Source organism: Diceros bicornis, chromosome 11 (genome assembly GCF_020826845.1).
Source record: "Diceros bicornis minor isolate mBicDic1 chromosome 11, mDicBic1.mat.cur, whole genome shotgun sequence".
Classification (NCBI taxonomy): domain Eukaryota; kingdom Metazoa; phylum Chordata; class Mammalia; order Perissodactyla; family Rhinocerotidae; genus Diceros; species Diceros bicornis.
In genome coordinates, this window is record NC_080750.1 from 45048849 (window position 1) to 45061237 (window position 12389).

Below are 12389 nucleotides of genomic sequence, written 5' to 3' on the forward strand. Positions count from 1 at the left end.
CTAAAGATGGGATTTCCATGCAAAGTGTTTCAAAGATACAATCTCGATCTTCTCCTTTGCGGCTTTAGCCTTTAAAGACAGAATTTTGGGTTTTCCCTGGATCCTGGCTACATCACATTTAGCTAAAGTTCATAATTTTGGAACACTTCTTCCATGGGTATTTTGTTTGCTTGCTTGTTTTTTGGCTGGGTTTGGTGAAGCGGATAGCAGCGTTTCTGTATAGCTAGGCGGGTTTTCACAGGATATGAAAGATAAAAATCAAAATTACTTTTAACGTAAAACAGCAGGGTCTGATGAGAGAATGCTTCACCGCCAACAACAATTAGCAATTCGGCTTCTCCTGCACGGCAGCCGGAAATCAGCTTTGCCGCATTTGGTCCAGGCTGGAGCATCTCGGCGGCAGCTGCGGCGGCGGCACGGAGGTAGCGCCAGGCTGGGAGCGGGGCGCTGTCCCCGGTGCTGAAAGGCAGAAGCCCTCGGTGGGCGCGACAGCTCGCGAGACCCGAGGTCTCGCCGAGGGATAGCGGCTGCCCGACTCTGAGCTGCTCTTTCCCAACGCCGCGCACGCGACGCCGCCCCGGCAGAGCCGCGTGCGGGGTGCGGGGCGGGGGAGGGGTGGACGCGCGCGCCTGCCGCCTGCTGCGAGTCGCGCACGCGCGCCCGGGACTGTCTGCCGCGCTCTCTGACTTGCGTGTGTGTGTATGTGTGTGTGTGTGCGCGCGCGCGCGTGTGTGAGAGAGAGGGGAGAGGGAGAGGAGAGCGCGAGAGAGGGTGAGTGTGTGTGAGTGCATGGGAGGGTGCTGAATATTCCAAGACTGAGACCACAGCGGCAGCTCCGCTGAAAACTGCATCCAGCCAGTCCTCTGGACTTCGGGAGCAGGGACGGGGCGCAGGGCATCAGCAGCCACCAGCAAGACCTGGGAAATAGAAATTCTTCTGCCTCCACTTCAGGGTCTTAGCAGCTTGGTGCTAAATTGCTGCCTCAAAATGCAGAGGATCTAATTTGCTGAGAAAAACGGCCAAAGAAGGAAGAGGAGGAAAAGGAAAAAAAAAAAAAAATAAGGGTATTTTGTGGATGCTCTACTTTTCTTGGAAATGCAAAAGATTATGCATATATCTGTCCTCCTTTCTCCTGTTTTATGGGGACTGATTTTTGGTGTCTCTTCTAACAGCATACAGATAGGTAGGTACCCTTTGTGCTCTGCTTTTGAATTGTGCATAATTTGGTGGTAATCTTTGTTCACAGTGGTCAAATTAATTCATGTCATGTAGACTTATGTCATACCTTGACTGCATTCCAGATTTAAACTGCCTAGAATGTACATGTTTTTCTTAGGATGAAGCAAAGGGAAAAGACTGTGCCTTTGATACAATAGAGAAAAAGATCGTCTCATTTCCGACCCCCCCCCCCAATTTTATTAATTCTGCTTTAACAACATTTTCCCATTGGTTCAGATTCTCTAGGGGTCTGAATGCAAAGCTTGCGAGAGAGGCGAACGTTTCTGGCCATCTGCCTTGCCCTCAGACTCATCTGTGCCTTGACCCCTTGGCTACCATTTGGATGTTCGACCCCCGCGGCCCGAGTCTGTTGATGTGTTTATTCGGCATATTAGCGTGAATAGGAGACTCCTGGGCTGTTGGGCGCTCGCGGGATCTCCTCCATTCCCTCCCGGCACTGACACTGTTTTCCTGCTTGGTGTTTGTTCTTTGCAGGGGGGCTATTTCCCAGGGGCGCCGATCAGGAATACAGTGCATTTCGGGTAGGGATGGTTCAGTTCTCCACTTCGGAGTTCAGACTGACACCCCACATCGACAATTTGGAGGTAGCAAACAGCTTCGCAGTCACCAATGCTTGTAAGTAATGAATATTCATGCCTTTCGGGTGCCGCACGCGGAAAGCCAGAGGGGGTGAGTGCCGGGTGATGTGTGTTTCTGTGTGTCAGTGTGTGGGTGTGAGTGACTGCACACGCGCTTGCGTGTGACGGCGTAGGGAGCAAGTGGCTGCAATCTCGGGGACCCCCGCTGGCTGAGGGGGCGCGAGCGAAAGCACTGAAGAGTGTGCTCACTAGGGAGATGGGGGGATTGGAGCAGGGGGAGGCTTCTTTAGGTTCAGGGGGTTCTCGTTTATCTTGAGCGCTTCAAACGAAGCTCTCCCTGCCCCTTCCCCCCACCTTGCGTGCCTGGTGGCACCCTGCCCGCAGACACCAAGCTGTTCCCCAGGGCGCGTTGTCGGGCTGTTGGTTAGACCCCCAGGGGAACTGCCGGAGCCGGGCCGTCTGCCCCGGCAGCTGCAGACTTCGCCTGCGGCCCCAGGTTTAGATCTGCGGGCTCAGCTCGGGCTCACCCTACGACCCCGAGAGCCCTATATTCTCCGCCTCGATGGGACAAGTTGTTATAATGGTTCTGGAGTTGGGCGCGGGGCTGTTACATAACGCCCACCGGAGGGGCGCGGCGCAGCGAGGAGCGAGGCTGACGCAGGCCCAGGGCCGGCCGGGCAGCGTAGGGGTGGAGGGGGGAGCGCTGTCAGTTTCTCGCTGCTCCGTTGAGCTTCAGCCGAAGTTGAAGGGGGCGTCTCTGCCGTGGGCGCCGCTGTCAGCTCGCCGGCCCGGCGCGCTTTGTTCTCGGGTAGCGGGGCTCCAGCAAAGGCAGCGAGAGGAAAAGGGCCTGAAAGCACTTGGATCCGGCCGAGTTTGAAACGCTGAAGAAGTCACTGATCAGCCATTTTAGTCTTTGCAGTTATCCATATTAGCCCTATCACCCTGAGCAGTGTTCCGGGGCACGCGATGAAGCTCCCTGAAGGCTTCAGACAAAGTGATAGAATCCAAGCAACTGAAGACTCTAAATAAGGTTCAATGGAAAGGCTCGCGGGCCCCGTTCTGGTGCTCCCACCCCGCGCTCCCCCCGCCACGCCACTCTACCTTCCTGCCCTCTTCCCAGCACCTGCCATCATTTCCTGCCGACTGGGTTGGCGTGATTCTTTCCTGCCCTGATGTTCTCAGTTTTTATTTCATAGTTAACAATTTGGATTTGCAGATGGCTCACCTCCCACTCTGGCTACAGTGTAAAAGAGCTAGCGGAAAATTACCACAGAAAATGCCCAACCGCAGTGTTCCCAGATCAGACAAACGACTGGTTGCCATCCCACTTCCCCATATTAAGCCTTAATCACGTACTGGATGGGTTAGCTTGATTATAATATCAGGAACATCATCACCTCATTTTGAAACTACTGTCACCTGGATGAGTGAAGCAATGAAACAGTTTTCTTTCATAGAACAGGGGCATTATTATGGTCATATGAGATGCCTAGAATTCAATTGTTTATAAAGGTTTTTAAGAAGGTTTCAGTGTTATATGTTTTCTTCAAATGTTGATACTAAGTGAGAAAAGAAACGGGAAGGGAGGCGTGGAGAGAGAGAGAGAGACACTTAAAGTGGATTTGCAGCTTTAAAAAATCTCCATAAAAGAGGATAAGAATACCCTGGAAAATTTTAGTACATATGTGTACGTACAAAGAAACCGCTGTCTTTTCAGTTTTCAAGGCTTTTCTACTTGACTTATTTGCCTACTGGATTTAGATTATTCATTTAATTTGATATCAAGTTTCCAGTTTTTTCCTGAATTATGAGTTTGACATAACAACTGTGCAAAGTATCTAACTGTATATTCTATACTAGTGTGAAAATGCTCTGAAAAGTAGTGAACCTCAGGCAAGACTATGGTTATTGGAAGTATGTATATTTTACAAATGGGGTGAAAGTAATTGACAGGTATAATTTTTGAAAATGGTCAATGATTGAGGAGTTCACTCATTGGTGAAAATAATGAGAGGGTCTGACTGAGAAAATAACAGATATGTTCACTGCACAAAATGAGTATTCCTCCATTCCAACAAATGTTGAATGACTGTTTTGGGGCTTTGTAAAGATCTAAGATTATGGTTAGTTTAGGTTAGGTAATTAGGTTAGGTCCTCAGGCTCAATATTTTTGAATAGATTTATTTTTTAATAAAATAAAATATATGTTTATTAAACACATATATAACTCCATGAATTTTTACAGGATGAATACATCTATGTAATAAGCACTATGGATTTCATTAAAAAAATTTTAATTTGACCACAGTTCCGAGAAACTGGGAAAATCAAATCTTTTTTCACAGATTTTTAGTTTTTCTTAGAAAATGAAGCTGAAATAAAAATGTGCATATTTCCAGATCCCAAAATTACTCCTCCATGGATTATTATCCTAGGACACTAAAACAAATTATGCTGAGGAACTGAACGCGTTTTCAGTTTTCCAACATAGGAATTCAGAATCATGGCTTTGCAACTCCATATTATAAGTAATCTTACTGATTGCTAAAGAGAAGGCACTATTAAGAAGAGAGACTCCTTGGATAGAATTTTCTGGAGTTGACATTGACTGGACAAATCACTTAACATTTTTGTGGCTCAGTTCCTTTCTTCCTTTAGGAATTTCACAATCTAGAGATTGTAGAATGAAATGGACTGTTTGTATCCTTCTTCTTCTATTTTTTTTTTTTTTTTTTGCCAAGGGCAATAGAAAATATAAAATTAGTTTAACTCTTTCCAGAGAGAGAGAGAGAGGAGGTGCTTATGTAAACTACAATCGCAAAGTCAACAGTCAAGAAATGGATGGAAATCTCTAATGTCAAATTTGTGAAGATGAGTCTTGATCATTTAAATCCTGCTCGAGGTTTTTCTCCAATGCTTAGCCTTTGTTTTCTTGCCTTTTCACTCAAAGAAGTCCATGATTCTTTCTTATATGAATGGAAACAGGGGTATCAAATATGTTGATAGCTAAAACCAAAGTTCTCTCATTTCTTCCAGAAATCTAAGGAATTCTATGCCTTAAATCCATTATTAAAATATGTATCATCAATCAATGTTCATAGAGTAGCTTGTTCTTCCTCCTAGTTAAACCACAAAAATTCCGTAGGGTTAAATTTATATGTTAAGAAAGTGGAGTTTTATACCTTAATAATATAATTTCCAAATAGAAAAGATATTAGTTTACTAATTTAATTTTACTCCTGCGATGAAGGAACTTATCTGGAAACGCAGAGTTTGACATTGATTTAAGGATCCAGCAAGATCCACTGAATGGGTTAAGGTTATACAAACGAAATGAAATCATTATATTCTGAACTGGGTAAAATGACTGTGCAGTGCACTGAACTCCCACATCCTTCTCTTTCACAGTCGCAGTGGGATAATGAAAGTACCTATTTGTTCCCATTTGTTTCCATGGGTACCTGAGGATATAAAGACAGATTTCCAATTTCTTTCTTTCTCTCTCTCTCCCTCCCTCCCTCTTTTTTTCCCTCTCCCTCCCACTTTCCTTTCCTTCTTTCCTTTCTTCTTGGCTAATAATAAGATTAAGATTCTCTTTTTTTTCTTTTCCTGAAGGCCATCAAAGACAGCCTTCAATATGAGGAAATACAGACCCTAAAACCAAAAAAAAATAAAATAAAATAAGGCTAGCATCTGATGTGTTCAACAGTTGAAACCAGTGATGGGCCTCAAGAATTCCTTCCTCTCTCCCTCCCTGCTTTCATTTCTCCCTCCCTCCCTCCTTTCTTTCCTTCCTTCCTGCCTTCCTCCCTCCCTCCCTTCCTCTCTCTGCTTCCCTCTTTTCATTTCTCCCTCCCTCCCTCTTTTCCTTCCTTCCTTCCTTCCCTCCTCCCTCACTCCCTCCCTCACACACTCGCTCCCTTCAATATATATTGAGTGCTTTTCTAGTTGTCAGAGAGTAAATGAATGCTTTTCTCATACTAATTCATTTTTTTTGGTCATCTTTTCCCTCTATGCTCTTTTGAATAGTTTTCAAAGCCTTATCGACCTTGACACCTTCAGTGTGCACAGACTGCTGTGGTCTTCTCTGAGAAGTTTAGTATGAGGATGTGAAGATATTCTGGTAGTATTTATACAAAAGAAGTTGATTATAGTAACTCAATTTTTGTGAAAATAAAAATTTGACATTGCATATGTGCATACACCACATATTGTATATAGTTTAACAAAATCAACAGCAGATTTTAGGAAAATACTAAATATTTTTACATTCTAAAAAATTTTAATAAATGTTAATGCTTTGCTTTAATAAACTTTAATGTTTAAAATAAAACTGTCTGAACAGGCTGTAAACATGAATATTTGATCTCAGAGGGTTTTGGAATTAAAAATATTCAATATTAAATTTCCTCTTCAAAATCTATTTCTTTTTATGAATGACTTTGACAAATAGCTATTAGTCTACTTAAAAATAATTTAATAATTTTATATTTCAATTCCATAAAAAATAAATTGTAAAAATATTCAATTTAAAGAAACAGCGGATAAAAATCTACTTTTTCTCTAAGCCAGCAGATGGAGATGTTGGAGAAAATATTGTTCTTTCATAAATCTGTTGCTCACACTGAATACCTTTTGAAACATTGTAAACAAATTTATTTAGAGAAATTGAAAAAATATAAACGACATCTACTTTGAAAAAATGCACAAAATTACTGTTTGAAAAATAACTCCCAGTGCATTTTAAAAACAGAAAGCCTTCGATTTTATTTTTTAAATAGATTATCTTAAATATACTTGTTAACTTGTTTCATAAAGACATTCAGGAACAGCACCGATTGTAAATGCTTTTGGAAGAAAGAATTCTGAAATTATATTTTTTCAGCTTTTTAATCTTGATTCTCCAGATACCATTTTTAAGGTGTATTTCTTGTCATTGAATTTTAGTCGTGAATTATTGAGATTGTGTACCTGTGTTCATCAAATTAATTGATGTTTGCTAAACCTTTATTACACTTTGTATGAATGCAACTCAGTGGGTGTGTATATATACGTATGTATATGTATATATATACACACATAGATATGTAAGTGTATGTACAGTTATAGTTATAATTATAGATTGTAAGTAGTTATAGATTGGGTGGGATATCATATTTTGCCATTTTTGTTGAGGTAATTACTAAAACCTGAAGTTACCAACTTAAAGGTATGCAAAAATTTCCTAAAACCAGAATCAACTTGAATGCTATTAAGCAGTGATAAGAATCCATGACATGAAGAAAACCGTGAACACATGTACCAGAACACAGTACCTTACAACCTGGTGATGTAAACATTCAGTTACATTCAATTGAAGTTACAAAGAAATACCTCTTTGAATGTAAGAATAATTCATTTGTCATTGGATTTTTGGCAAACTTTCATACTTCACTTATCACAAGAGAATTTCAAGAAACTAATACATTACATTATGCTAAACAGAAATCAAAGAATGGCATTGGTTGAAATATTCTGTTTTAGGAAAAGAGAAACTAAGTAAATAAAAATTACTATATGAAACTATAGAAGCTTAATATTAATAAGAATGTATTCCGATGCTATTCCTTTTTGAGGTCTTGCAGGCTTCAACCTGGTGACTCAAGAGGTATGGAGCATTTCCGTTTCACGTGAAGCCTTTAAGTGATAGGGTCATTGCACTGTGACATTATGACAACAGAATGCTGATTCATGCCAAGATCTCAGATCCTCTCCTAATGTCTTCCAATAACACTTTGCAAACTTTCTAGAGCCCCCAAAATTTTAAGGAAGGCTGAAAAAGAGCAATTGTTTCCTAATTATTCCAGCATGTTGTTGCTGTATAATTGAGTTTTCAAAGAGTATGTGTTTTTTCCCCTCCTCTTCCTCTCTTCCTCCTTCTTATTCTCTCCTTTCATTTTTTTCAGTTACCATTTTTATTTTTAAAAATTTTTTATTGCAATATAGTTAACATACAATATTGTATTAGTTTCAGGTGAACAACATAGTGATCAGCCTGCTAAGACTAGTAACCATCTGTCACCATATAAAGTTATTACAATATTTTTGACTATGTTTCCTATGCTGTACATTACCTCCCCGTGACTTATTTATTTTATGACTGGAAGTTTGTACCTCTTAATTTCCTTCACTCCTTCTCCCTTTTTAAAAAATTGTCAATAGAAGTACTTAATCTGCAGAGCAAATGCTATTACAGGAAACAAAATCTAGACTGAAATAGAGAACTATTTTTTTTTTTAATTAATTAATTAATTTATTTTTCCCCCAAAGCCCCAGTAGATAGTTGTATGTCATAGCTGCACATCCTTCTAGTTGGTGTATGTGGGACGCGGCCTCAGCAGCGGTGTGTCCGTGCGCGCCCAGGATCTGAACCCGGGCCGCCAGTAGCGGAGCGCGCGCACTTAACCGCTGAGCCACGGGGCCGGCCTGAGAACTATTTTTTTTTTAAGTGAGCAGAAGATACATTACACAGAGCTAAAATCTTGCATTAGATTTAAACATTTTATTGGGATGTTAATGACCACTGGGTAAATTATATTTCCTTTGTTTTTTTAACTGGATTCTACTGAAGATTCCCTAGATAGGATGAAAATACTAGCTCTTTTATTATGGCAATTTTCAGTCAAAATTTCTGAAATTTTCTCTAATGACCCGAATAACTAATTGCCAAACCTCTTATATGACTATGCCTCTTCACTACAATAGGAAAATTAGTTGTTGAAATCAAAGTTAAAATTTCAAAATCACCCACGATTTTAAACTTTTCAAACATCAAAATGATTTTCAAAGCAGATTTTACTAATTTGGATAAAAAAATAACTTTTTCCTACAATGGTGTTGATTGGGAGTCTAGCACTTATTATTTTTCAGGACTATTCAATTTAAAGTGTTTTGTCATTTTTGATAATTTTAATTTATAGAAGGGAACCTTTTAAAATTAATTTGGAGAATGAAAATGTTACCTTCTTGAAGGTGGGATCATGCCATTGTTATTTGTCACAAACTCTAACCCCGTTCCCAGTGCACTGAGGCACTTAATGATTGTCTCTTAAACGCATTTAATGTTATAGAAGATTTTCTTATTATAGAATTATACTTTTTAGAGTCAGAATTTGGCTTTTGCTTTATATTTGGATTTCAAAAGAAACCATTTACTTAGTATCTGCCACAAATTCCATTTAGACAAAGGTGTGATATAGTTTTCATTTTCATCTATAAGCTAGATATAATCAAAGTTATTATTTTTATTCCTAAAGCTAGATTGCTATATGTTAAAATGATTTGCTGGAAATATGTACGATACACATTTTCAAGAGGATTTATAAATGCTGTTAGGATGATGTGAAAGCCAGGTTGCAAGTGGTTAGAATACGAGACTCCATTATAAGCGCCCTGACGGTGATGGGTGTGTTCCGCTTCCATTTTCCTTTTGGATTTTCCACAAAATGTGACTATACATATTCCTTGAATAGCCACAAAATTGTGTTAGTCTCCCCCCTCAAGATATGATATACTACAATTTTCTGTGTTTATTCTTTTAGTGCAAATTTTAAAAAAAGAACTGAATTACAAAAATATTTTTTTTCTTATAGAGGATATCTTCAAATGAGAAGTTTAAGGACATTGTTTCTTATCATGGATTAATTGCTGTAATATTTGGACATATGTGTGTGATTTTTTTATATGCAGGCTTTTTTTTTTTTTTTTTTGGTACCAGCAGTCTATCTTTAGGATTTGTTTTCCAATAATTTAGCTTTGTCCTATTTTCATTCTATTGATAATTTGCTTCAGCAAAAATACCCTTCAACTTCTTATTATAGTTTCATTTTTCATACATTAATTAACATATTATTGAAAAAATTCATCCAAAATGCTTATTACTAATGTGTAACTTAAGGTTAAAGACAGTTGTAAAATTTAGAGTCTTGACATTTGTAAATGTCTTCAACTGAATAGAACAAATGACCTCTATTCATTATAGAAAGAGAACTTATGCGTAGTTTTTTAGTTTGTTTTAATTTTTCATATCTCTTCACATTTCTCAAACAAATGACATATATACCCCTCATAGTTTTACTATTTAGATCGTTCTTCAGAATTTTACTTTATAGTTTTATATAGTTTATTTACGGGTATGTTATGTTAATATCTGCATTTTTTTCTGATTATTTCAGTATTTAAAATATGAGCACAAACTGGGATGAACTGAGAAATGTCTAAGTTTTAGTTTGTCTAAAATACTTTATAAATAGGGCATCATATTTCTATGGAGCTTATTTATCTGTTATGTAAAATTAATTTCAAACCATAAATACTACAGTATTTATATGGTCCTCTGATACTTTCACTCTGAATTTTGGTGAACCTCAGAAGGTGCCCCTTCAATGCAAATATTTTTAGTCTAATCTTTCTAAATATTCAGTTATACTGATGGAAATGATAGAAATACGTTTGTATAAACAATATACTCTATGTTTATTATTAAAATATAGTGAAGTATTGCCTGATTTTTCATCCCTATAACAGAATATGGCCTTAGTCAATCATTTCTAACTTCAGCCTAAATTTAATTGAAACTCAAGTTATATAATGTGAGATAAGAAAAGGTTTTCTCAGTCCTTAAACCTTTTGCAGCTGATATTGTCTTTGCATTAAAATACTTTTCTGTTTCAGATTTAGTATTCACTTTATAATTTCCTGAGCGTTAGTATTCAGTCTATTGCAGTAAGAATAGATTAGCAGTTTGATTATATATATTTTTTTATTTCTTATGTAAGAGTAAAAGAATAGAATGAGCATTTTGAAATAAATATTTTCAGGCCAAGGGAAAAAATATTTCTTTTTCGTTATTGCAGATTGAAATTGTCAGATTTCTTAAAGTGTGGGAAGGGGGCCCTGACAAGCAGGAAAACTCTGAGAGACAGTGTAATTTGGTGTACTGGACACGGCAGTAGGAATTTGGAACTGGAAATTCGTTTTTTTTTTCTTTTTCTTTTTGTTTAAGCTTCTCTTTGACTTGATGTTTGCTTAGTTTGCACGTCTGTGGTCAGTCTTCTACAATGGCATTGAGCTACTATAAAACAGTGAATTCTTATTATAATACTACTTTTGACAAATAGAAACTATTCACTTCTTCCAGAGGGAGACAAGAAGGAAAAGAGGCATTATGCATCCCTCTTAGGCCAAAACACCAATTTTAGGCACTTTATTATTCTGGGCTGGTAAAAAAGTCATTGTTGATAATGATGAGTTGAAATCTTGACTGAAAAGTTGTGCAAAACGTTGTAGATAAAAATATGTGATATGCAATATACTACTGGACTTTGAATTTACTAGGGGCATGCACTGTGTCATAATAAACTTTATCTCCTGCCTGAGGTACCTGAGATGTGTAGCAGCTCACCAACTGTTTGATAAATGCTGACATGACTCATCAGTAGAACAGAAAAATTTGTCTTTCATGTTTATGTTATCCAGTGGTGATATATTCTATTTCTTTAACCTCTAAATAATATTTTTAACAATCCTAGATATACTTAAAAATATATTAGCATGGCATAGAAGAATATTTAACAAAATTAATGATAATTCTGGAACAATATGTAATTTTTTTTTCATTAAAGTTAATTATTCCAAAAATTATCAGAGGACAATTTGGGACTGGAATGCAGAACACAATGAGTAGTTTCAATCTGAAGAACAAGGATTATAAACTGTAGGTTGATCAGTTTGGCTAATATATTTGAAAATACTGTCATAAATTTTAGTGGTACTAAGTTGGAACATTTTTAACATATTCCTCAAGGGCTTTATGGAAGCTCTTTATTGTGAATTATGAGCATTTAAAGGAACTGTCAGTTTTCAGTGATCCAGCTCCCACAGAAATAACTCCTACACTTCTAGAGCAGGAGGAGGGCTTCCCTTTAAAATAAAGCCTCTCTCCTTATCGCCAGCCTTTGGCAAAGAAAGTTCTGGAAGTGACGATCTCCAGGGGTGGTAGGAAAGATGTGTGCAAAATGCATTTCAACTTGTCATGATTTTTTTCTTTAGTCATGTCTTATCTTGTTTGTGAGGAATTGAAAAATTTCAATCTTGTTTATGTGTAAAATGGAGATAATGACCTTTATAATTCCCAAGCACTTTCACAATTTATAGCTTTATCTTTTTTACCTCTTTTTTAGTTTTTAGTAGTTTACAGTGTTCTTACTAATTTACATATGGAGAGGAAATTTTAGGAACAGAGGCAACAATTCAGAGGGAATATCAAGGAGCTATATAGTTTTAGTTCTTTGATAGGAAGGACCATAAATCCTCATCTTTATATGTCAGAACACAGAGAAATCAAGGATTATCATCTTAATGATAAACATGCAAGTGTTTTGTCTGTGAACATAAAGAACTTTGATTCTTTGCAGTTTGCAGCCCTGCTATCCTGGGGGACAGAATAGTGTTGGTTAACAGTCTGAACTTGGAACCGAATTCTAGTCCTACTCTTAGAAGTGTGACATTGGACAAGTTGTTTAATCTAGCTAA

General features: G+C 37.9%; 1 protein-coding gene across 12 annotated transcripts in view; it reads left to right on the forward strand.

Moving 5' to 3' along the window:
- Positions 1 to 690: 690 nt before the first annotated feature.
- GRIA2 (glutamate ionotropic receptor AMPA type subunit 2) overlaps positions 691 to 12389 on the forward strand; it is a 160738-nt gene continuing 149039 nt past the window's right edge. For 11 of the 12 annotated variants that reach the window (XM_058550261.1, XM_058550251.1, XM_058550250.1 and 8 more), the window contains exons 1-2: positions 691 to 1183; positions 1714 to 1854. In XM_058550261.1, the coding sequence (XP_058406244.1) occupies positions 1096 to 1183; positions 1714 to 1854 (229 nt within the window). In that variant the 5' untranslated portion in view covers positions 691 to 1095. Of the gene's footprint in view, positions 1184 to 1713; positions 1855 to 12389 lie in introns of those variants that run through there. The other variant, XM_058550254.1, reaches the window with a different exon arrangement.